This window comes from Lissotriton vulgaris, chromosome 1_1, assembly GCF_964263255.1.
Source record: "Lissotriton vulgaris chromosome 1_1, aLisVul1.2, whole genome shotgun sequence".
NCBI lineage: Eukaryota > Metazoa > Chordata > Amphibia > Caudata > Salamandridae > Lissotriton > Lissotriton vulgaris.
In genome coordinates, this window is record NC_141685.1 from 716,366,616 (window position 1) to 716,392,911 (window position 26,296).

At 47.0% G+C, this 26,296-nt stretch overlaps 1 protein-coding gene across 1 annotated transcript in view; it reads right to left on the minus strand.

The window, feature by feature from the left end:
• The window catches only part of LOC147747702 (potassium channel subfamily T member 2), a 1,549,272-nt gene that overhangs the window by 221,055 nt on the left and 1,301,921 nt on the right, over window positions 1-26,296 (minus strand). The window contains exon 18 of the mRNA XM_086926024.1: window positions 12,487-12,703. Coding sequence (XP_086782150.1) covers window positions 12,487-12,703 — 217 coding nt within the window. The remainder of the gene's footprint in view (window positions 1-12,486; window positions 12,704-26,296) is intronic.

The following is a 26,296-nucleotide window of genomic DNA, read 5'->3' on the forward strand; positions in this document are numbered from 1 at the left end:
TGATTACAGCATGAGAGGTGTATATTTGTTAAAAGGCTGACACCAGTTTTATGCATAACTATTGTAATAATGAAAACATGCTTGCTTTTTTTAATGTACACAACCCAATTAGCACTTAGTTTTAAATGCCCGGTTGATAGTTCACAAACACATAGTCATCATTTTGAGCTGCAGTTTTCAAAATACAGTGGTATCCCCTTAAAATGAGAAAAAGTAGACCATTCAAAATTCTTCGTAAATTTAACCCTCTGGATGCGTCGGGCGGGACGACACAGTGGGCGTGTGCGTCGGAACGGCCAGGAGCTGTCGGATCTGCGCACGCGTAAAATGTTACCGCATTGCAGGGGAATTCCGCCCGCATTTAAAGGGTTAATGTCTGCAAAGCACGATGAAGTAATTACCTTCTTGTCAGAGGAGATTCAAGTTGGGGACATGCTGGCCAGCTTTGAGGTTCTCTGCAACTTTTCCTCAAGCCTGCTGGTTATTAAGTCTAATGCAAAAAGAACAATTGATGGACAGAATGTTGAACAATGTCTAATATTCACTCCAGTACAGAGATCTGGGACTAAATCCATTGTGTTTTGCTCCCCATGCCATTCCAGTTTAAACAGAGCTATATTCAAATCAGTCTTGATCCAGGGAGGAACAGTCCTGCCCCAACTGCCAGACCAGGTCCTCCCTGGACCTGAAACAAGGATCCTGGGTCTGGTTTTGCGGTTTCACCCTTCATCAGCAAAGTTAGCTTGACTTCAGTGGCATGGAGAGCACAGAACCCACATTTGGGCATACCCATCCCACTCGGGGTGACAGAGGTAAAAAGAACAATTAATGAACAAAATGTTCAATAATGTCAAACAGTCACCCCAGATCTGGGCCTAAATCCATAGTTTTTTTGCTCCCCAAATCAATCTTGACCCTGCTCCCAAAGGGAACAGTCCAGCCCAAACTGCCAGTTCAGGTCCTACCTGGACCGGAAACAAGCATCCTTGGACTGGTTTTTGTGTTTCACTCCTCATCAACCAGGCTAGCCTGACTCAAGTGGCATGGAGAACATGAGGCCCACGACTGAGCATACCCGTCTCACTCTGGATGACAAGTGTAAAAAAGAACAATTGAAGCACAGAATGTTGAACAATGTCAAGCAATCACCCCAGTACAGAGGTCTGGGCCTAAATCCATATATTATTTTGTTCCCTATGCCATTCCACTTTAAACAAAGCCATATGCAAATCAGTGTTGACCCTGCTCCCAATGGTAACAGTCCAGCCCGAACTGCACAGCAGTTTCTCCCTGGACCAAAAACAAGTATCCTGGGACTTGTTTTGTGGTTTTACCCCTCATCAGCCAGACTAGCTTGACTCCAGTTGCATGGCGCATGGGACCCATGACTGGGTATACCCGTCCCACTCGGGGTTACAAATGCAAAAAGAACAATTGATGGACAGAATGTGAACAATGTCAAACATTCACCCCAGGACAGAGATCTGGGCCTAAATCCATTGTTGTTTTGCTCCCCACGAAATTCCAGTTCAAACCCAGCCATATGCAAATCCGTCTCTTGACCCTCCTACCACTGGAAACAGTCATTCCCGAACTGCCAGGCCAGGTAATCCCTGGACTGGAAACAAGCATCCTGGTATACTAAATCAAAACACAAGGAACCTTGTCCGCATAAATGGTTAAATTCTGCAAGAACTGCTGCACTTAAACAACAAAAGGAGTCCCTTCAGGCGTCACCCCATAATAGTGAGGTTGTAAGACAATGTAGATCTCCATAAAAAACCCTTCTAGGAAAAAGGAAACAGGACATAAGAAAGCAGGCCTTCCTTCTGGGAAGTAATAAATAGACCATAATTCACAGATGATTACCAACCTAAAAAAAAGGAGTGCTATATTCCCCCAAAGCAGTGGGTCTGTCACTTTATATAAAATGTCTTTCCATGATTTACCGCTTAATTCCATTCCCTTCAGGCACGGAAATATTAGCCCAAAGTAATTCTATTGACGCCATTGCTGTATCTAGGGCCATTTTACAGCTATCCACAAAGGCACCAGGCCCTGATGGGGTCCCCATTGATTTTTACAGTCAGGACCCCCCTCTTAGGCACGTCTTTTAACTAATGTCTTTCATGCGCCAGTAAGAGGTGATATTCCACATTCTTGGAAAGAGTCCACCATTGTTTCTATATTTCAAAATGGACATAGAATTAAACTTTCATGTTACCAACCCACATCCCTCCTTGACTCCTCAGAAAATATTCTGGAGCAGCTCCCTTTACAGATCCTGGAGAACTGGGCATTGGACAAAATGTTTTTTTGGGAGACACAATATGGTTTCCGCTCAGAAATACACACAGTTGAGCAAACATTGAACTTTTTATTTATGTCAGGGAAATATGTTGCAGCTGGGTGGGGGGGACTCTTCATTTGGTCTTCATGGACCTATCTAGTGCTGTTCAACTTGGTGGACAGGGGCAAGTTATGGTCGATGATGTGCAAAGCAGGGATCGACCCAGCTCTGGTAGATTTTTTACTACTCCTCCATAGTGATACAAAGGTCCAAGTTCGTTCAACATAAATGGAGACTGCAGCCCACCTTTTTATTCCACTAAGGGAGTGAGGCAAGGATGCATTTTAGCCTCTTTCTTATTCCTTTTCTACATACATGACCTCAAGATGGTGTTGACAATCAAAGGCAAAGATGTCCCAAGAGTTGGTAACCGCAAAGTACCCGTCTATTATACGCGGACGACGTGGTCTTGATTGCTCATACTGGCATAGCTTGCAGTTAATACATTTAATGATTTTGTGAGAGTTCTCAACTTGAAAATAAACCATCAGAAATTACATTATGATTTGTGGCCCCAAAAAGTCTCCCTCCCGTACATTCAACATAGAATTTTTAAAGTTCAAAGTTCTAGTTACCTTGGTATTAATTTTTCCCAAAAATTGAGTTGGGAAGGGCTTTTAACACAGAGAGCTTTTATATTTGCTGGTACATTGATGCCATTTTCAGGTTCTTTAATTAACCAGGCCAAAAGCCCATTAAGGATCTAATCACCCAGTACAAAAGTAAATTTCTCCCTCAGGAGTATTATGGGGCTGGCATTTTGGGGATATACCATTCATTGTTGCCTCCAAAGCATTGAAAAAAAATTTCTTTGTAGGCTCCTAGAGATTCCTAAAAGTACGACCGGCCTTATTGCAAACCTTGAGGCCAGACTCCCTTTTTTACAGGGGTTAGACCAGGCTGCTCCACTTTCTACCTGGTTAAAATTTGGTACCCAAAGCACATCACATTTTCACGCACAGTCATCAAGAACTGTCTAAGACTAGACAAAGGGTTTTCCATTCCTTGGTTCGCTCATGTTAAGAAGGGTTATTCTGATAAAGGTTTATCAAATCATTTTAATTTTCTCAATGAAATTGACAACAGTTCAACAATTACAGTGAAAACCTTTCCATTCCAACATAGAAACCAAGTTATATTATATTTTTTCAAAAAATCAATGGATAAGTTCAGTCCTATGCAATTTTTTATTTTTTTTGAAAACCTTTATTTGAAAAAATCAAGGCACACAGCTATTTAGCCTTACATCCCGGAGGCTAGGCAGCATTCTTGGAAAAAGGATATGTAGTGTACACAGTACATGTTGTAAATCGTATCAGGTTTAATTTTATGATATAGTAACATCGAACCTATAAGATAACAAACTAAAGAAACACCAAAACCGGTGTGAATAGGCAAGGAAAATACGTAAATGTGACAATACCCAAGTCAGGGGATGGCAGGGCCGTGCGCCCACAAGGTGCAACTAAGCAATACAAATTGGACAACAACGGGGGGAGAAGAACCAGGATAGCAACTAAGTAATGATTAAGTTGGAAATAAGGGCTAGGGGGAGAGTCGTACATCCAATGGGGCAGTGTCGGGAGGTAAACAGATATCACCCCTATATTCATTCCAGGCTCCCCAGACCGTACTCCACCTCTTGGGCTTACCCCTGGCCACATACACCGTCTTCTCGCGAACCATACACCAATCCATATTGGTCTTCCACAGTTCCACAGAGGAGGGCGACGAGGCCCCCCACTTCTGGGCGATGTCACGTTTCGCCACCATGTTCCCCAGGGTGACCCATTGGGTTTGAGCGTTATTGTAATCCGTGGGGCCCCACACATTCAGCAGACAACGCCGGGCCTCCGCCGGCAAATCCACACCAGTCACCTCACGCATCACCGCATGGACACGCCTCCAGTAAGAGGCTATGGCATGGCACTCCCAAATGATGTGCATAAATGTGGCCAGTTCTCCACATCCGCTCTTACAAAGACCATCCACTGAGAATCCCATGAGAAGATACCGCACACTGCCAATCCTCATCGGCCAATTCGACTCCATCACACACCCACTGGTCCCTCACACTCAACAGAAGCTCCGTGCGGACATTGATCAGTTTTTTGTAGACCAGTGAGATGGCACTGTCCGGCATATGTCCATCCAGGACCCTATCTTCCAACGGGGATGATTCAGGGACCTTCTCACCCACCGGCAACACCGCCATAAGAGCGTGCTGCAGTTGGGCATATCTAAAGAATTCTGTCGCTCCCAACTGAAACTCCGTTTGTAGAGCGGCGAAAGACTTTATCTCGCCCCTGGCCATCATATCATCCACTTTAGAAATGCCAATAAGATCCCACCGATCAAACCCTTTTGTGTGCCACAGTTTGCCCAGTAGATCTGAATCAAAAAGCGGAGTAGCCAACGTAAGCCTCCCCTGCCACCCCTGCGCCTTCGTGATGGCCCTCCAAATGTGTACAGCTGTCTTAGTGGGACCTGTCATTCCTCCATCCAGAGATCTCAAATATAGCGCTCTGTAGTACTTCCCATCGTCGAGGAGCCACCGATCCATGGCGTACCCTGGACTATCAGCCGGTCCGTAGAAACCGTGGTTAAGGGCGGCCAACTGGGAGGCCTAGTAGTACCGTTGGATATCCGGCAGAGCGATGCCGCCGTCGTACCACGGGAGCGTCAATTTAGTGATAGCTATACGTGGCCTACCCTCCCAGAGGAGGGTCCGCTGCAAACCTTCAACCTCCCTAAAATACCCTGAGGGGACAGGGTCCTGTGTGTTCTGGAGCGCGTACAAGAATTTGGGCAGAGACATCATCTTAAACAGTGCCGCCCCTCCACGTCGCGCCGAAGGCGTGCAAGAGGGGGAAGCAAGTTATTTGAGTATCGTGTCCGGGCATCAGTTGAAATATAAATGCCCAGGTATTTGAACCCCTGCCTCGCGATCTGTATAGCGCAGCCCCTGGGAAGATGCAGAGTCTCACCGTTCAGTACATAAAGGTGAGATTTGGACCAGTTAATAACCAGGCCCGAGTATCTACCTAAGGTATTCAGCACATCACAAGCCACAATCAAGGATTTACAAGGGGAGGCGAGGTAGAGCAAAATGACGTCCGCGTATAGAGACACGCGATCCTCAAAGCCTGAGGACCACTTCATCCCATTAATGTCAGGGTGGGTCCGTAACCAAGCGGCAAGGGGCTCAAGCGCCAATGCAAATAGCAGAGGCGACACGGGGCAGCCCTGCCTAGTACCTCTTCGCAAGGCGAAAGATGCTGACGCTCGGCCGTTGACCGTGACGTTGGCCAATGGGTTAGCGTATAGAAGTCTGACCCATCTGATAAATTCAGGGCCAAACCCAAACTTCGTCAGCACTGCCCACAGGTAATTCCATTCAAGGGAATCAAAAGCCATCGTCGCGTCCAGAGATGCCAAGACGGACGGCTCCCGGAGCGTACTGACCCGTGCCATGACCGCATGGAGTCTCCTAAGATTAAGGGCAGTGTTGCGATGAGGAATGGAGCCCGATTGGTCTGGGTGGACCAAATCGGAAATCGCACCCACCAACCGATTGGCCAACAATTTAGCCAGGATCTTAGGCTCGGCGTTCAACAAGGAGATTGGGCGATATGACCGGCAAAGGTCTCTGGGCTTACCATCTTTGTGGATGACCACAATGGTGGCCAATCGTTGGTCCGAAGGGAGTTCACCCACCTCACGCGCCTCAAGGTACATGTTCCGCAAGGGCAAAGCAATGGCGTCAGCCTTTATTTTATAAAGCTCCACCGGGAGGCCATTGGGACCGGGAGCCTTGCCAGACCTTAAAGAGCGTATCGCAAGCGCCACCTCGTCCGCCGTTATACCTCTGTCCATGTCGTCACGTTCAGTATCCGACAAACACGGAAGTTCAATCCCTGCAAGGAGAGAGGCAGAGTCCGCCTCAGTCATATCAGAAGCCGAGGTGTATACGGACTCAAAGTAATCGGCGAAGACCGTAACTATAGCGCTGGGGTCGGTGACAGCCAGTCCGTCCTCCCCCAACACCTCGGGAACCACCCGGGAAGCCATCTCCTTCTTATCAAGCCACGCAATAAGCTTGCCTGCCTTGTCCCCGACATCGTAGATACTCCCTTGCTGTTCTCTGCCCATTACCTTGGCGGCGTCAGTAGCAGCAGCCCGGTACTCCGACTGCTTGAGTGAGAGAGCATGTAGCAGAGCAGGCGTTGGACCAGTCTCCAATTGAGAATCAAGATCCCCAATCTCTGATTCCAGCCGCACCACTTCCTCATCTCTGCGTCTGCGCGCCTCGGCTATTAAGGAGAAGGCTTCTCCTCTCAGGACAGTTTTAAAGGCCTCCCATAAGGACAAGGCCGACGTCACCAAGCCCGTGTTTTCGGAAAAATAGAGCTCAATGGCCTTAGCCAGGAGGTCACGAGTCGTAGAGTTACGGAAGTACCACAGATTAACCGGCGCTACTCTTGAGGCCACTACAATGTCAAAATCAAAGGACACCCAAAAAGGGGAATGGTCCGAGATGCCTCTGGCCATCAAACGGGCCTCGGAGACGGCCGACGCGTGGGCAGCCAGTGCCAGAACATAGTCAATCCTGGAGAGGCTACCGTGCGCCCCCGAGTGGAAGGAGTATTGCCGCTGAGCGGGGTGAAGTAGTCTCCAGCAATCAATAAGCCCCATAGTGTCCAGGAAATCAGGAAGCCAGGACTGCGCATTTCGAAGATCTCTGGATGGATGACGGTCCAGGGTCCCAGACCCAACTGCATTAAAGTCCCCACCAACTATGAGCAGACCTTCGGGCAGGCCCAAAATGGCGCCCCCAAGATCTTGGAAAGTAGTCGTTTGCAAACCAGGGGGGACGTAAACCGAAACCAAGACCAGGGTACGCCCCTCCCACCTACCCATGACGGCGACGTAGCGTCCCCTCTCATCAATCACACTAGATTCCACCTCAAACGGGAGAGACATGCGCACCATGATCCCCGCCCCACGGGACCCCGAGGAGAACCCCGAGTGTGCCACCATTTTGAAGCCTTTTCTGTTGAGTGCGTGGCACGTATTCCCAATGAGATGCGTTTTTTGCAACAGGATGACATCAGTCATGCATCTTTTAAACATTTGCAACACCACCCCGCGCTTAATGCGATCACCCAGCCCGTTAACATTCCAACTCAGAACTTGTAACTTCTTACCCCCAATCGTCAATGTAAAGGCCCATGCCACCCCTGCCGGGAACAGCCGCTACAGCACAGTCAACAACAGAATAGTCACCTTGCCATGAAATAGGTAAAGAAAAGAGAAAGAAAACACACAAGAAACAATCAACCCAACCACCCCCCACCCTGCACCCCTGCACCCCTGCATTAGACTAAAGAGCCCCCCCAACTAGCAGTGTGCCTGTCGCCCCAAAAACTACTCTACGAAAAGCCCCTAGAGGAGAAAGGAGGCAGCCTATCCCCCCCGTATCCCCCGTTCACTGAGAAAGAATAGCAGCAAAGTACAGTAATTTGCGACTGACTGCCTGAGCAGACTCATCATCCGAAAATGGCCGAAAGGGTCCTTTCACTCCTGAAGATCGGGGCCACCCGAGGCCCCCTCCGACTGTTCCTCGGGCGCGCTCCGGCGCTGGGGCAGAGTGTCCAGCCAGTCCCCAGCCGCTTCTGGCATGTCAAAGAACAATGCCCGGCCATCATTTTCGATGCACAATTTCGCCGGGAACAGCATAGAGTACTTCATCCCCAGCTCTCTCAGACTACGTTTCACGCCCGTGAAACTTTGCCTTCGCTTCTGCACCGCTTGGGTGAAGTCCGGGAAAAAATTAATGTCAGCATTCTGGAACTTTAGCGGCCCACCTCTCCTCGAGGCCTGCAGGATAGCGTCCCTGTCCCTAAAGTTGATCACCCTGGCAATGATAGGGCGCGGAGGGGCCCCCAGCTTCGGGCGGCCTCCAGGCAGTCTATGGGCCCGCTCCACCGAGAAGAACTTGCTGAGGCCGCCGGAGGCTAGATGGTTCTGGACCAAGTTCTCAACAAAGAGATCGGTGGCATCCTCCTCGGCCCCCTCCGGAACACCAACGATGCAGACGTTCTGGCGCCTGGCCCGTCCTTCAAAATCATCAAGCCTGCGGGCAAACATCGTGTTCGCAGCTTTTAGGTCTCGGATCTCTGACTGTAGGTCCGTTACGTCCGAGGTCAGACTCGACGATTTATGTCGAGTGACTTGACTCGGTCATTAGTCTTGCCGAGATCGGCTCTGATCAAATTGATCTCGATGGCTAACGTATCGACCTTGTGCGATAGCACCTCATGCTGCTTATGCATCTCCGCCTTGATGCCCGCAATGGCGCCCATTACGTCCCGGAGAGTTGGAGCCGAGTCATCCGGTGACACCTCCCGCTGCATGTCCTTAGTCCGCACAGTGGCTCCGGGCGATCCCTTAGGGAGGGCGTAGCGATCGGGGATAGTGGACTGAGACAAAGACGTTTTTCTGCTGACCCAGGGTTTCCCTTTACCTGGGTCGCCTCTGCCAGCCATGTTGGGCAAGACGGTCATTCAACCGGGTAGACTCCCTGGTCTTCATCGGGGCCCCAAGTCGGTAGGCGATAGCATCCACCCCCACCGCTCGAACAGCACTTCAGTCCACAGAGTAGCCTGGTTGATTCCTTGAGGTGAGGCAGCCGTTCACTCCTAGGACCACCACTGTATAGCAGCGCTGCAGTCGCCCATGTAAATCCGGCTCTGATGGCGTCGTCGTCCCCAATCTTCAACACGGTGTAACTCCACCTAGGGAACTCGGATCTTCAATCGGACAATGAATCCCGCATCAGCAGCAGTTCAACAGCATGTTCCCACTTCCGTGGGACAGGATAAACAACAGGATTAATTCGGAGGATCGGAGGTTCTTCGGAGCTCTGAGCTCACGCGGCCATCTTGGTTGCCCGCGAAGCTCCTCCAGTCCTATGCTATTTAAATGTGAAGCTCATGGAAGGGACTTAACTATATTTAACATGGGCCTCAAATAGCTAACACTGATTTTATTTACCTCGTTTTAGACTCAACACTTTATGGTAGCTTACCTTCACTAGGGCATTTTGTTCCAATCTCTACCTCCTTAGCCTTGTGACAACATCTCTACGTAAACCTGAACCATTTTAATGTTATTTTACAGTATTTATGTGCTCCCAAGAATGCACTATTTATGACCTTTTGTAGATCCTATGTAGATTCTTTATAGTTCCTTCAGCCTTTAAATTCTAAACATTGCTGTCTTACCATGATCAGCTATGTGCGTCAAGCTCTTAGACTCAGGAAAGCGGTGATAAATGTTAATTCTTCATGAACTTTAAATCACCTTATGCTTGACTTACATTAAATTTACATTTTGTTTTACCGTTTTATAATTATGTGATTGAATCATGTTTTAGCATATCAACTATTTTATATGTGGTGCTTTTAACAACATTAATATGTATGTTTTATCACTGTTTTATCAATGTAATTTATTTATTATTTCTATGGCTGTAAGGCCAAAAAAGCATTCTGTCTGACTGAATGTTGCACTTTGTCAATAAGTTTATAAGAAACCCATATTTGTATTATTTAAAATCATACAATTTAGTCCTTAACTGCTTTTGTGACATATCACAGACAAGGGAGGACAGGAGAGTTATATATTCCCAGGACACTCAGGTCACTTGGTTAATTAATTACTAATCAATAATTTAGCTATATATATGGGCAATTTTTCATTCTACCTAAGGCACTTTAATTTGCATGCATATGAAATAGAAAATATATTTTTGGGATGTAAGATATTGGGTTATTATTTTAGGGAAATGGAGCCCCACTTAGGCAACAACCACAATCTTTGTCAGGGTGGACAACAAAAGTAACTAAACTATCTGTGTGTAAACCTCTGGTAGCTTGGCACAAAAGCAATCAAGCTTAATTTAGAGGCATTGTTTAAAATAGTTTGCAGTACACAAACAGTAATAAAGTGAAAACATAACATGCAAAAATCTCAAACAACTCAGAAAATGAGAGTACATTTTAATAAATAAATTGACACCAAACCAAATTATATTTATTCAGTAGAACTGGAGTTATGAATGTTAAAATTTATTTGTGAAATCTAGCGCCTAAAGACCAAAGCGCCAACCCCAGGTATATGGTTGCACGAAACCGGGTCAAAATAAATGGCAAGGGGGACCACAATGGAGTGCAAGTTGGATTCAAGGGTTGGATTGTGCCCCATCTCAGCATATCTTTGGAATTTCTGAAAAAGACATGAAGAAGGTAGAGTCTTCAGCTAGGGAAGACAGCAGGCAGTGTTAGAGGAGCAGTCATCATCGTCGGGGACCCACTGAATGTGCAAAGTTGTGGTGAAGATTTTTACCTTCTGACTCTGAGGATTTTTATCGAAGTCAGAATTCTCCAGCCGGAAGAAGTGGCAAGCTTTAGCTCAGAGGGTTTCATGAGACCAAATACCATCTCCAAGAGGCTACAGCGAAATTAGAGTTACTGGCATTGCACCTTGGGTGGATTGGCTGATAGGTAGGTCTTGGCATTGGTTCTCCGGGGAGTTTTTCTTGGAAAAATGTCTGAGTCTCAGCTTTTAGGGTTAAGCAGAAGCAGCACAACCAACACAACTTCCAGTCGTCCAGGACCTGGTGTGGTACCATTTGGGAGTTAGGACTCACTCTAGCAGAGGCCAGCAAACAGGCTTCAAGGCCTCAGGCACTTGTTTATTCCCTGTAGTTCACACAGGAAGTCAGCCAACTAGCCTTTGGTGCCACTCTTGTGATCCTGGTTTAAAGGAGCTGGTCCAGTTCTACTTCAAGTATTGAGGCAGTCCTTCAAACATCAAGCCAGTCCTTCTGGCAGCAGGACAGTCCTTCTGGATTCTTCCACAGAACCAGGAGTGTACTGAAGAGTTCTTTGAGGATTCAATAGTTATACTTGATGGCAGATGGGACACCCTCTCCCACCCCCACATCTGATTCTGGAAAGTTCTTCCCGTTCCTCATCAAAGCTGCAAATTGTCTGGGGTGACAAACTCACTGGAGTCAGATTCCTTTAAAGTGCAAATGGGGCAGGGCACAGCTCTGCCCCAGCCATTGTGGCAGGATGGCCCATCCTGCCCATACCTAGTCCCCTTTGTGTCACTGTCTGGGAGAAATACATAAACATATTACACAGAGCCATTCACAACCATGTGACCCAGAACACTGACAGAAGGCACAAATAGATAGGAAAAAAACTGCTGATTTGTAAAAGTGTGCTTTTCAGAATTGTGACTTAAAATCCGAATTTACCAGCAAAGAGGATTTTAGATTACAATTAATTTGAGTCCAAATAGCATAGTTCTTTCTGCTCCCTATCCAGAATTAGCACTTATTAAATGTAATACAATAACCAAGTGTGAGCCAATGGGATAGAGTGACCTTATGGAAGTTTAAAATGACTTTAGAAGTTGTTTACTACCAGGACATGTAAAAGTACACATGTTCTACTTTTTAAGTGGTATGTACCTTGACCTAGGAGCTGGTAGGGCCTACATTGGGTGTGAGTTATAAGTAACCAGGTCAAAATGCCAGTTTAAAACTGCACGGCAGGCTGCAAATGCAAACCCTGAGACATGTTTTGAAGTGCTGTTTCAGTGAGTGGCACAATGCGGGAGGCAGGCCCACTAGTAACATTTAATTTACAGGCCCTGGGTATATTTAGTACCCTATATCAGAGTCTTAGAAGTAAATTAAATGTGCCAATCTCGTGTAGGAACAATTTTGCCATGTTTGGGGAGAGATCAAAAGCAATTTAGCGCTAGCTAGCAGTCCTAATCTCAACAAAATCTTATTCAGAAAGCAGGAGGCGTGAAGGCAAATAGGTTTGCGGGAATACTACACCAAGGATGAAAAGTCTATCATTTTAGTTTTTGGAAAACACCAAACTGCTTGAAACATTATATTGTGCGATAAGTTATGTAAACCGGAAAAGGCAATTCTGAGTTCTCACAGCTGAATAGCATTACAAGCAAATATATTTGAAACCAACTTCAACATGCTATTTTTCTGCTTAAGAAGGTATGCAGGGACTATTGCTTTTACTATAAATTGTACCTACTCATCGGCTGCAAAACATTCATCATCAGAAGGATTTGCTTCATCTTCAGACTGGTCACTTAAAAGATCACAGGTAGGAATTGTTGAACTATCTGCCAGCTCCAAAACAGGTGCAATGCTTGGTCTTCTGCCTTCCTTACATCCCTTCACAGGAGGGGCCAAGGTTGGTCTGCTTGTAGAGCTACATCCTGTATCTTGTAAATCAATGGCCACGGTGCCTACAACAGAAAGAACATTTTAATTTCAATGAATCTTCACAGGTCACAAATATCATTCTAATACCATAACACAAACATGGAGGAGACAATAAAGTATAGCTGCAGTAATAAAATACATGTCAATATTGAAGACCATTGGATTCCCAGGGAGTTGTGTTTCCAATCTGTATGTATCATGCGAGCTTCTCGAAAGAATATTGCTATTTGGAATTTTTTGAGAAGAGTAGCAGCATGCTTTTTTTTTGGGACCAATTTTATTGTGTTTCAACATCACGTCATATACATATATATATATCACATCGGTAATCTTATGTCAATTACAGAGGCAATTTACTCTTCCTATACCTTATACACCGTATACTTGCGCTACAATGCAATATTACTGACAAGAGTCACTGATCCTTCTTTTTCTGCACATTTATCAGTAGATAACAGCAGGTCATGCAGTGGTACCATCACATTTTTAGCTTCTCTGAATGGCACATTTTCCATCTACTCCTAACATTTCGATTTCCCTCTATAACGTTAAAGCGTACAATGCGACAGAGTATTACAATTCAGTATTAGGATATACATAACGATTATCGGCATGTGCATAGGGATATATGGGGGGTGCAAGATAGTCTCAGGGGAGGGATTGGACTGGGTCTGAGATGGGTGATGATGAGAGGGAATAGAGAGAGGGAGGGGGAGTGAAAATGAGGGAAGGGTAATATCATTCTGGGCACCCAGAGGCCGACACCAGGTGTGAGTCTAAGCAGGGGCTCAGCCATTCAGCTCATCTTTATACGTTTGTAACATCATCTCCTAATCTGCTTCAATGGGGCTCTTATGAAATTCACAGCCTCTCACCTTAATACCACTGCTTCTGTCGTTCCCACTTTAGTGACCATCACACCAGTGGGCAACATCTGGTAATGTCTGTGCTTTCCAGTGCATGGCAATAAGCCTATGGACCATAAGCAGTTCCGAGTCAATGAAACGATTCCTGACTTTTACAGTTTTTGAGCTCTTAAAGAGCCCCAATATTGAACGCACTATCATGCACACATTTGTGTGGCCAGTCACCTCTGCTAATTCATTTTAAACTCCCCCCCATAATGCTACAGCCTTCTGGCAGCTCCAGAACATATGTGCCATGTCCGCTCCCACCCAATGGCACCGAGGACAATCGGCGAGGGACCCAAACATCTGGTGGAGAGTTTCCTTGGGTATATAAGCTCCTTCTCCCATTCTTTCTGCGTTAGCGCCCTGCCTATGCCACCCCTCCAGCCTCTACGAGTCACAGACAATTGATCATGCATGTTCTATGCCAGGGAATAGACAAACCATGTGATAAGTCGGCAACCACCGGCCATGATCTGGAGTGCATGTATCGGTGGGCACCATTCCAGCTCTGTGTCTCTGATGTGCCATCATTAGTCTATTTTGGCTGACAGGTGCCCATGGCCTGGAAAGTCACCCGTCGGTATAGCAGCATGTAACCTCATAGATCCTTGTTGTCATGTTGGTGGTGATGTAATAGCAGCTTGTGATTAATAGTGCAAGAAAGGCACAACACTCTAAAGTGTTGGAAGAAGGGTGTACAAGGAATATAGGCCATCATTACGATGTCGGGTGGACTGCTATCAACAAGCCATCGGTAGCGGTCCAACCAACATCCAGGGCAACAATCTGACTGCCGGATTACAATACTGGTGGTTGTAGGGCGGGGTGAAAGACTGCCACCTCTTACATGATCTGGGATCCCGTCAGGGCAGTGGTCGGACTACTATCCCTACAATGGAGACTGTGCCTGCGCAGGTACTGCCATAGGGATTAGGATGTCTCTTTCTGACTGCCTTTTCATGGCAGTCTTACCGCCATGAAAAGGCAGATGGAAGAAGATTTTGGGGGCCCGAAGCAGGGCCTCCATCCCACTTTGGTCACTGGAACGTGGCCCCAGGGGCACATGAAGCACCCCCAAGCGCATTGATGCACAGGTTAGTGACAGCGGCTGGAACAGATTCGGCTGGATGTCACTGAGAAAGTGAAAAGAAATGCATCAAAATACTTCTTTTAGGTATGTCTTGGAAGCAAAGCTGCGTGCAAGGCTTATTGCCTCCAACATGCTGAGAGTGGGCAGTGGGCCTGATCTTTCAGCCACTGGCTTGTTTCAGTCAGCCCTATTAGCCACAGATTTGAGATTTTGTTAATCACGTTTGGAACAACTCAGGGGAGTATACATATCATTTGCTTTATGGTGTATCATTCCACTTCCTAGGAAGTGGTTCAATTGAATGTATGTTACCTTGTTTTAAGCATGTGGCAGGGACTGTCTGTTGAGTGATGAACCTATCTTATAAAGATAAAAGCAACACATTCTGCATTCTTAACATATGTGATCTAAAACATATGTATTTAAATATATTCTACATTGTTTCATGTGGGTCTTAAAAAAAATATTTGTGGTGTGAAAACATAAACACTACAAAACTCATAGGAAATCTTAAACAAATTATACCTGACGAGTATTATCTATCACTGACTGATCTTTCTTGAATTGTGTCACGATTTTATTCACTCTTCCACTTTATTATTGATGTTGGATTGTCAGTTTCATATTAATTTGGGCCTACCTGTTTTCCTTATTCTTGCACGTGCCACATTGGTCCCTTTTTTATGTGTTTGGTTATGTGTGCTATTGTAGCACTTCTTAAATGTGTCGGGGTCTATGTGCAACTGTAGTGCTTTCTAAGTCACTAGCTACACGCAGTTAGAGTTCTCAGTATTAAGAATAAAGAACGGCCTGTCACACTCTTTATTGACACAAGCGCAAGTCGCTCTCTACGTCTGTCTCCATCACAACAAGAAGTTGCTAAACCCACATGACACTGTTCTAAATTATTATTGCATGCTCTATTTTATCTTGTATTATATTCTCTCTTCTAGACTTGCATATTTCTCACATGATGCAATTTTGTTTGTATATTGATATTTATCTATTCTAGTATAATATATTTTTTACTATGAACCACACTTGTTTTAATGGTTACACAATTGATACATTATATGTAACTTTTCAATTATTTGATGTTTTCATTTTATTTGTATTGCTAACATATTTATCTCCAATAAACTTTCTTTTGAACTAAAAAAGAATAAATAACGGCCATTATGGAATAGAGTTTTCCGTTGACTGGTGCTAAAACGTCCACTCTAAAAATATAGCTTCGTTCCTATAGTTCAAAAACCAGCTTTTACATTTCTGCTGCATAAAGCTTTGGAAGGGGACATTCTGCAATATTGAAATGTATTTGCTTTTGGATTTTTATATTACAAACAATGGATATTAACAAGGAAATTAAGACTCCTTCACTATTAGGCTTTACAGAAAATTACAGTTGCTCACCTCAGCCAAGGAGCCAAAGACAGAATGAGAGAGGATTTTTAAACAATCCTTCTGCTGACCATGTTTAATGCACTCTTGAATTCATCTCCTAAATTTGATGAAGTGGCTTGAGGTAATTAGTTAGTTGTGTGCACCCTAGATGCCATTCTTGTTACTTCTTTTTAGTGCATGCATGTCTACTAATGGCCTATGATTTTTTTTAAACACATTTTATTGTCCACCGCAGCAGAAGTGAGGATATGGTACAGTGCAATAATAATCATCATCAGTCTTTTCATTTTTCTTCCTCAGATACATGTTGGTCAGATGCAGCAACTATAACCATCATACCTCCATATTGCTACACAACTATGGTCTATGTATATTGTATATCATAGCTGCCCACCCACCTAGGTATTGCTGTATCCTGCAGTTTAAGTTCCAATAATGTATATTTGTGTCCTTTTACTAATAAACAAAGCTAATCATGTAACTCAACAGCAACCAAACCCTTCCACCCCCCCACTCTCTCCCGGCCCTTTCAGCTCCTGCCTCAGCTCTCCGCAGGTTTGTACGACATCACATAAATTACTGAATATGTAACATTAACAGGGGAAGTTGCGTACATTACACATTTGTCAAGTCAGGAAGCCCGATATGTAAAGGAAACCCCTGTGTTGCTGTGGGTTCACACCATTGTGTCCAAGGGAAAATCCATCGCCTCTAGGGCAATCAATAAGGCCTCCCAATCTAGGGCAATTGGGTGTTTACGCAGCCCCCTCTCTTCTTCTCTACGAAGGGTCGCCCCTTCCGCCCTCCCCCACTGCAACAAGTCAGCCCGCCACACCAATATTAATGGGGGTCTAGGGAACTTCCACTTCATGGTGATAGCCCTAATTGCTAAGATATAGGACAAATCTGTAAACTTTAAGCCGACTTTCTGCTTCCCTGATCGGCGTCGTAGTCCTAATAGACAGGATAAGGCCTCCGTAGGGGCCGGTAATTGTGTTAGGGTATGAATAACCCAGCAAATTTCACTCCAATAAACGCGTAAGCGTGGGCAAAACCATAACATATGAATAAAGTCTGCTTCGTCGCCTCCGCAGCGAGTGCAACAACGGGGGGAGTCCGGGAACATAAGATGTATTCTCTTAGGGGTAAGGTATGCCCTGTGAAGTATCATCGTTTGGATAAATTTAAACCGGACGTTACGGGACACCTTTTTTGGATATTCCAGTATAGTCTGCCATGCTCTATCAGGAATGTCCGCATTCGGATCGTCAGCACATCTAACTCTCAATGCCTCCAGCGGGATCGCAGCATGTGTCCGTATCCCAGTATATAGCCAACGGACCAAGTGCCCTCCCGGTCCCATATAATACAGTAGGTGCACTAATTTGTGTTGTGTGGGTTTAGTTCGGTGTGGTGCCCATGTGGTTCGGATAATATGTGTAACCGCGGCATGCAGTAAGTATAAGCGAGGAGGAGCATTGGTAATCTGCAGGAAGGTATAATGGTCCAAGAGCGTCTCATACCCAAAGAAAGAGCCAACCGTCTCTATCCCACAATCCATCCACTCCTGGAGTCTAGGTCGAGTGAGCCTGCCTTGTGTGGTGGGTGTGCCCAGCAGCGGAATATTCGCCGCGTAAGGCGGAGTCACCGACGTATAAGAAATGACCGTCTTCCAGCAAGATAAGGCACATCGCAGTAGGAAGGGGCAATCCGGGGGACCCTCGCCCTAGGCAGTAGGAGAGAATGCAATTCTTCACAACCAAACTTCTCGGGCGTAAACCCAATCTCATGGAGGTTTCGGCCCACAGTCCTGTAGGAGAGCCACTGGGGCTGGCTAGCACAGTAGTATGGAAAACCAAAGGGGGTGATGGACGGAGCGTTGACAATACAAACACTCACCCCCAGTCAACTGATCTGGGTTTAATCCATCACCGTTCTTTAGCTCACTCCGCCACCCCAGTTCAGACTTGGCCATATGCAAATCAGTCTGACCCTGTGCCTCATGGGAACAGTCCAGCCCGAACTGCCGAGCTAGTCTTCCCTGGAACGGAATAAAGCTTCCCAGGACCGGTTTCTGGCATTCCAGCCGTCTTCAGCCGGGGTTGCTTGAATCCAGTGGCAAAGTGAGCAAGGGACTCACGTCTGAGCATACCCTGCCAACTTAGGGCGAACAAAGAAAAACCAAAGGGGGTGATGGACGGAGCGTTGACAATACAAACACTCACCCCCAGTCAACTGATCTGGGTTTAATCCATCACAGTTCTTTTGCATTTGTCACCACGAGTGGAACGGGTATGCTCAGACGTGAGTCCCATGCTCTCCATGCCACTGGAATCAAGCTATCCAGACTGATGAGGGCTGAAAGCCCAAAACCGGTCCTTGGATGCTTGTTTCCAGTCCAGGGAGGACCTGGCTTGGCAGTTCGGGCTGGACTGTTCCCATGGGGCACAGGGTCAAGACTGATTTGCATATGGCTGGGTTCAAACTGGAATGGCATGGTGAGTAAAAAAACAATGGATTTAGGCCCAGATTTCTGTACTGGGGGGAATGTATGACATTGTTCTGCATTCTGTACATCACCTGTTGCTTTTGCATTTGTCACTCCGAGTGGGACGGGTATGCTCAGACGTGAGTCCCTTGCTCTCCATGCCACTGAAATCAAGCTATCCATGCTGATGAGGGCTGAAAGCCCGAAACCGGTCCTTGGATGCTTTTTCCAGTCCAGGGAGGACCTGGCTTGGCAGTTCGGGCTGGACTGTTCCCTTGGGGCACAGGGTCAAGAATGATTTGCATATGGCTGGGTTCAAACTGGAATGGCATGCATGGTGAGCAAAATAACAATGGATTTAGGCCCAGATCTCTGTACTGGGGTGAATGTATGACATTGTTCTGCATTCTGTCCATCACCTGTTGTTTTTGCATTTGTCACCCCGAGTGGGACGGGTATGCTCAGACGTGAGTCCCGTGCTCTCCATGCCACTGGAATCAAGCTATCTGTTCATTACCACCCCCTTTTCTGAATCGTTTTTGGCCACTATAGGTGTGGCAGGGTATACTCAGACATGAGTCTCTTTCTCACTGCACCATCAGGATTCAAGCAAGCTGGGCCGACGACGGCTGAAATGCCAGAAACCGGTCCCCGGTAGCTTGTCTCCTTTCTGGTGAAGAATTGGCTTGGTAGTTTAGTCTGCCCTGTTCCCATGATGCACTGGGCCAGGGACAGACTAATTTGCATATAGCCAGGTTCTGAGCTGGGATGGTGCAGTAAGATAAATAACGGTGATGGATCAAGCCCTGATCTTTGGACTGGGTAAGAGTGGCCTGCTTAATTCAGACACTCTGTTCATCACCACCCCCTTTTCTGAATCGTTTTTGGCCACTATAGGTGTGGCAGGGTATACTCAGACATGAGTCCCTTTCTCACTGCACCATCAGGATTCAAGCAAGCCGGGCCGACGACGGCTAAAATGCCAGAAACCGGTCCCCGGTAGCTTGTCTCCTTTCTGGTGAAGAATTGGCTTGGTAGTTTAGTCTGCCCTGTTCCCATGATGCACTGGGCCAGGGACAGACTGATTTGCATATAACCAGGTTCTGAGCTGGGATGGTGCAGTGAGATAAATAATGGTTATGGATCAAGCCCTGATCTTTGGACTGGGTAAGAGTGGTCTGCTTAATTTAGACACTCTGTTCATCAACACCCCCTTTTCTGAATCGTTTTTGGCCACTATAGGTGTGGCAGGGTATACTCAGACATGAGTCCCTTTCTCACTGCACCATCAAGATTCAAGCAAGCCGGGCCGACGACGGCTGAAATGCCAGAAACCGGTCCCCGGTAGCTTGTCTCCTTTCTGGTGAAGAATTGGCTTGTTAGTTTAGTCTGACCTGTTCCCATGATGCACTGGGCCAGGGACAGACTGATTTGCATATAGCCAGGTTCTGAGCTGGGATGGTGCAGTGAGATAAATAACGGTGATGGATCAAGCCCTGATCTTTGGACTGGGTAAGAGTGGTCTGCTTAATTCAGACACTCTGTTCATCACCACCCCCTTTTCTGAATCGTTTTTGGCCACTATAGGTGTGGCAGAGTATACTCAGACATGAGTCCCTTTCTCACTGCACCATCAGGATTCAAGCAAGCCGGGCCGACGACGGCTGAAATGCCAGAAACCGGTCCCCGGTAGCTTGTCTCCTTTCTGGTGAAGAATTGGCTTGGTAGTTTAGTCTGCCCTGTTCCCATGATGCACTGGGCCAGGGACAGACTAATTTGCATATAGCCAGGTTCTGAGCTGGGATGGTGCAGTAAGATAAATAACGGTGATGGATCAAGCCCTGATCTTTGGACTGGGTAAGAGTGGCCTGCTTAATTCAGACACTCTGTTCATCACCACCCCCTTTTCTGAATCGTTTTTGGCCACTATAGGTGTGGCAGGGTATACTCAGACATGAGTCCCTCTCTCACTGCACCATCAGCAAGCAAGCCGGGCCGACGACGGCTGAAATGCCAGAAACGGGTCCCCGGTAGCTTGTCTCCTTTCTGGTGAAGAATTGGCTTGGTAGTTTAGTCTGCCCTGTTCCCATGATGCACTGGGCCAGGGACAGACTGATTTGCATATAGCCAGGTTCTGAGCTGGGATGGTGCAGTGAGATAAATAACGGTGATGGATCAAGCCCTGTTCTTTTGACTGGGTAAGAGTGGTCTGCTTAATTCAGTCACTCTGTTCATCACCACCCCCTTTTCTGAATCGATTTTGGCCACTATAGGTGTGGCAGGGTATACTCAGACATGAGTCCTTTTCTCACTGCACCATCAGGATTCAAGCAAGCCAGGCCGACGACGGCTGAAATGCCAGAAACCGGTCCCCGGTAGCTTGTCTCCTTTCTGGTGAAGAATTGGCTTGTTAGTTTAGTCTGACCTGTTCCCATGATGCACTGGGCCAAGGACAGACTGATTTGCATATAGCCAGGTTCTGAGCTGGGATGGTGCAGTGAGATAAATAACGGTTATGGATCAAGCCCTGATCTTTGGACTGGGTAAGAGTGGTCTGCTTAATTTAGACACTCTGTTCATCAACACCCCCTTTTCTGAATCGTTTTTGGCCACTATAGGTGTGGCAGGGTATACTCAGACATGAGTCCCTTTCTCACTGCACCATCAAGATTCAAGCAAGCCGGGCCGACGACGGCTGAAATGCCAGAAACCGGTCCCCGGTAGCTTGTCTCCTTTCTGGTGAAGAATTGGCTTGTTAGTTTAGTCTGACCTGTTCCCATGATGCACTGGGCCAGGGACAGTCTGATTTGCATATAGCCAGGTTCTGAGCTGGGATGGTGCAGTGAGATAAATAATGGTGATGGATCAAGCCCTGATCTTTGGACTGGGTAAGAGTGGTCTGCTTAATTCAGACACTCTGTTCATCACCACCCCCTTTTCTGAATCGTTTTTGGCCACTATAGGTGTGGCAGGGTATACTCAGACATGAGTCCCTTTCTCACTGCACCATCAGGATTCAAGCAAGCTGGGCCGACGACGGCTGAAATGCCAGAAACCGGTCCCCGGTAGCTTGTCTCCTTTCTGGTGAAGAATTGGCTTGGTAGTTTAGTCTGCCCTGTTCCCATGATGCACTGGGCCAGGGACAGACTAATTTGCATATAGCCAGGTTCTGAGCTGGGATGGTGCAGTAAGATAAATAACGGTGATGGATCAAGCCCTGAACTTTGGACTGGGTAAGAGTGGCCTGCTTAATTCAGACACTCTGTTCATCACCACCCCCTTTTCTGAATCGTTTTTGGCCACTATAGGTGTGGCAGGGTATACTCAGACATGAGTCCCTTTCTCACTGCACCATCAGGATTCAAGCAAGCCGGGCCGACGACGGCTGAAATGCCAGAAACCGGTCCCCGGTAGCTTGTCTCCTTTCTGGTGAAGAATTGGCTTGGTAGTTTAGTCTGCCCTGTTCCCATGATGCACTGGGCCAGGGACAGACTGATTTGCATATAGCCAGGTTCTGAGCTGGGATGGTGCAGTGAGATAAATAACGGTTATGGATCAAGCCCTGATCTTTGGACTGGGTAAGAGTGGTCTGCTTAATTTAGACACTCTGTTCATCAACACCCCCTTTTCTGAATCGTTTTTGGCCACTATAGGTGTGGCAGGGTATACTCAGACATGAGTCCCTTTCTCACTGCACCATCAAGATTCAAGCAAGCTGGGCCGACGACGGCTGAAATGCCAGAAACCGGTCCCCGGTAGCTTGTCTCCTTTCTGGTGAAGAATTGGCTTGTTAGTTTAGTCTGACCTGTTCCCATGATGCACTGGGCCAGGGACAGTCTGATTTGCATATAGCCAGGTTCTGAGCTGGGATGGTGCAGTGAGATAAATAACGGTGATGGATCAAGCCCTGATCTTTGGACTTGGTAAGAGTGGTCTGCTTAATTCAGACACTCTGTTCATCACCACCCCCTTTTCTGAATCGTTTTTGGACACTATAGGTGTGGCAGGGTGTACTCAGACATGAGTCCCTTTCTCACTGCATCATCAGGATTCAAGCAAGCCGGGCCGACGACGGCTGAAATGCCAGAAACCGGTCCCCGGTAGCTTGTCTCCTTTCTGGTGAAGAATTGGCTTGGTAGTTTAGTCTGCCCTGTTCCCATGATGCACTGGGCCAGGGACAGACTGATTTGCATATAGCCAGGTTCTGAGCTGGGATGGTGCAGTGAGATAAATAATGGTGATGGATCAAGCCCTGATCTTTGGACTGGGTAAGAGTGGTCTGCTTATTTCAGACACTCTGTTCATCACCACCCCCTTTTCTGAATCGTTTTTGGCCACTATAGGTGTGGCAGGGTATACTCAGACATGAGTCCCTTTCTCACTGCACCATCAGGATTCAAGCAAGCCGGGCCGACGACGGCTGAAATGCCAGAAACCGGTCCCCGGTAGCTTGTCTCCTTTCTGGTGAAGAATTGGCTTGGTAGTTTAGTCTGCCCTATTCCCATGATGCACTGGGCCAGGGACAGACTAATTTGCATATAGCCAGGTTCTGAGCTGGGATGGTGCAGTAAGATAAATAACGGTGATGGATCAAGCCCTGATCTTTGGACTGGGTAAGAGTGGCCTGCTTAATTCAGACACTCTGTTCATCACCACCCCCTTTTCTGAATCGTTTTTGGCCACTATAGGTGTGGCAGGGTATACTCAGACATGAGTCCCTTTCTCACTGCACCATCAGGATTCAAGCAAGCCGGGCCGACGACGGCTGAAATGCCAGAAACCGGTCCCCGGTAGCTTGTCTCCTTTCTGGTGAAGAATTGGCTTGGTAGTTTAGTCTGCCCTGTTCCCATGATGCACTGGGCCAGGGACAGACTGATTTGCATATAGCCAGGTTCTGAGCTGGGATGGTGCAGTGAGATAAATAACGGTGATGGATCAAGCCCTGTTCTTTTGACTGTGTAAGAGTGGTCTGCTTAATTCAGACACTCTGTTCATCACCACCCCCTTTTCTGAATCGTTTTTGGCCACTATAGGTGTGGAAGGGTATACTCAGACATGAGTCCTTTTCTCACTGCACCATCAGGATTCAAGCAAGCCAGGCCGACGACGGCTGAAATGCCAGAAACCGGTCCCCGGTAGCTTGTCTCCTTTTTGGTGAAGAATTGGCCTGGTAGTTTAGTCTGCCCTGTTCCCATGATGCACTGGGCCAGGGGCAGACTGATTTGCATATAGCCAGGTTCTGAGCTGGGATGGTGCAGTGAGATAAATAACGGTTATGGATCAAGCCCTGATCTTTGGACTGGGTAAGAGTGGTCTGCTTAATTTAGACACTCTGTTCATCAACACCCCCTTTTCTGAATCGTTTTTGGCCACTATAGGTGTGGCAGGGTATACTCAGACATGAGTCCCTTTCTCACTACACCATCAAGATTCAAGCAAGCCGGGCCGACGACGGCTGAAATGCCAGAAACAGGTCCCCGGTAGCTTGTCTCCTTTCTGGTGAAGAATTGGCTTGTTAGTTTAGTCTGACCTGTTCCCATGATGCACTGGGCCAGGGACAGTCTGATTTGCATATAGCCAGGTTCTGAGCTGGGATGGTGCAGTGAGATAAATAACGGTGATGGATCAAGCCCTGATCTTTGGACTGGGTAAGAGTGGTCTGCTTAATTCAGACACTCTGTTCATCACCACCCCCTTTTCTGAATCGTTTTTGGACACTATAGGTGTGGCAGGGTATACTCAGACATGAGTCCCTTTCTCACTGCATCATCAGGATTCAAGCAAGCCGGGCCGACGATGGCTGAAATGCCAGAAACCGGTCCCCGGTAGCTTGTCTCCTTTCTGGTGAAGAATTGGCTTGGTAGTTTAGTCTGCCCTGTTCCCATGATGCACTGGGCCAGGGACAGACTGATTTGCATATAGCCAGGTTCTGAGCTGGGATGGTGCAGTGAGATAAATAACGGTGATGGATCAAGCCCTGATCTTTGGACTGGGTAAGAGTGGTCTGCTTAATTAAGACACTCTGTTCATCACCACCCCCTTTTCTGAATTGTTACAAGTCCAGGGAGGACCTGGCTTGGCAGTTCAGGCTGGACTGTTCCCATGGGGCACAGGGTCAAGACTGATTTGCATATGGCTGGGTTCAAACTGGAATGGCATGGTGAGCAAATAAACAATGGATTTAGGCCCAGATCTCTGTACTGGGGTGAATGTATGACATTGTTCTGCATTCTGTCCATCACCTGTTGTTTTTGCATTTGTCACCCCGAGTGGGACGGGTATGCTCAAACGTGAGTCCCGTGCTCTCCATGCCACTGGAATCTAGCTATCCAGGCTGATGAGGGCTGAAAGCCCGAAACCGGTCCTTGGATGCTTGTTTCCAGTCCAGGGAGGACCTGGCTTGGCAGTTCGGGCTGGACTGTTCCCATGGGACACAGGGTCAAGACTGATTTGCATATGGCTGGGTTCAAACTGGAATGGCATAGTGAGCAAAAAAACAATGGATTTAGGCCCAGATCGCTGTACTGGGGTGAATGCATGAGATTGTTCTGCATTCTGTCCATCAATAGATCTTTTTGCATTTGTCACCCCGAGTGGGACGGGTATACCCAGACTTGGGTCCGTGCTCTCCATGCCACTGGAATTAAGCTTTCCTGGCTGAAGAGGGGTGAAACCGCGAAACCGGTCCTAGGATACTTGTTTCCAGTCCAGGGAGGACCTGGCCTGGCAGTTCGGGCTGGACTGTTCCTATTGGGCGCAGGTTCAAGACTGATTTGCATATGGCTGGGCCCAAACTGGCATGGCATGGTGAGCAATAAACGATGGATTGAGGTCCAGATCTCCTTACTGGGGTGAATGCATGACATAGTTCTACATTCTGTACATCAATAGTTCTTTTTGCATTTGTCACCCGAGTGGGACGGGTATGCTCAGACGTGGGTCCTGTGCTCTCCATGCCACTGGAATCAAGCTATCCTGGTTGAAGAGGAGTGAACCCCCGAAATCGGTCCTAGGAAGCTGGTTTCCAGTCCAGAGAGGACCTGGCCTGGCAGTACGGGCTGGACTTTTCCCAATGGGCGCAAGGTCAAGACTGATTTGCATGTGGCTGGGTCCAAACGGGAATGGCATGGTGAGCAAAAAAACAATGGATTTAGGCCCAGATCTCTGTACTGGGGTGAATGCATGATATTGTTCTGCATTCTGTCCCTCAAGTACTGATTCTACCTGCTGGCACATTTAGGAGGTGAAGCTTGGACCTTGAATAAAGCTTTTGAATGTGTACTTCGATGCTTTAAGCAGACTGATAGCCTTATTGTTCTAGAAGGTTGTGGCCTTAACATCTGCAAAGTAGAAGTTTGATTTTCTTCTGAGATACGGTCGCAATTTTGCACTAATTTTCACCTACATATTAGGGAACTGTAGAACCGCATTTTTAACATGTCTAATACCACTGGAGTGGTGCACTTTTCAAGACTATAGGCTCTGGGTTGGTTACACCTTCCAGTCTATGGACTTAAGCCATAATTTATGCACTCTGTGCTTCTAAGAATATTTGGAGGTCTTCTGCTGGGCCTGTCCCTGATTGTTGGGACCGTGCTTTTATTTTTACTACTCCACAATGTATGTCCCATCATTCTGCCAAATTGAACTAGCACTTTCACATGTGATCCTATGTCATGAATGCATGATACAGTGTTTTGGTGCCTCCTTCCTTCAGGAATTA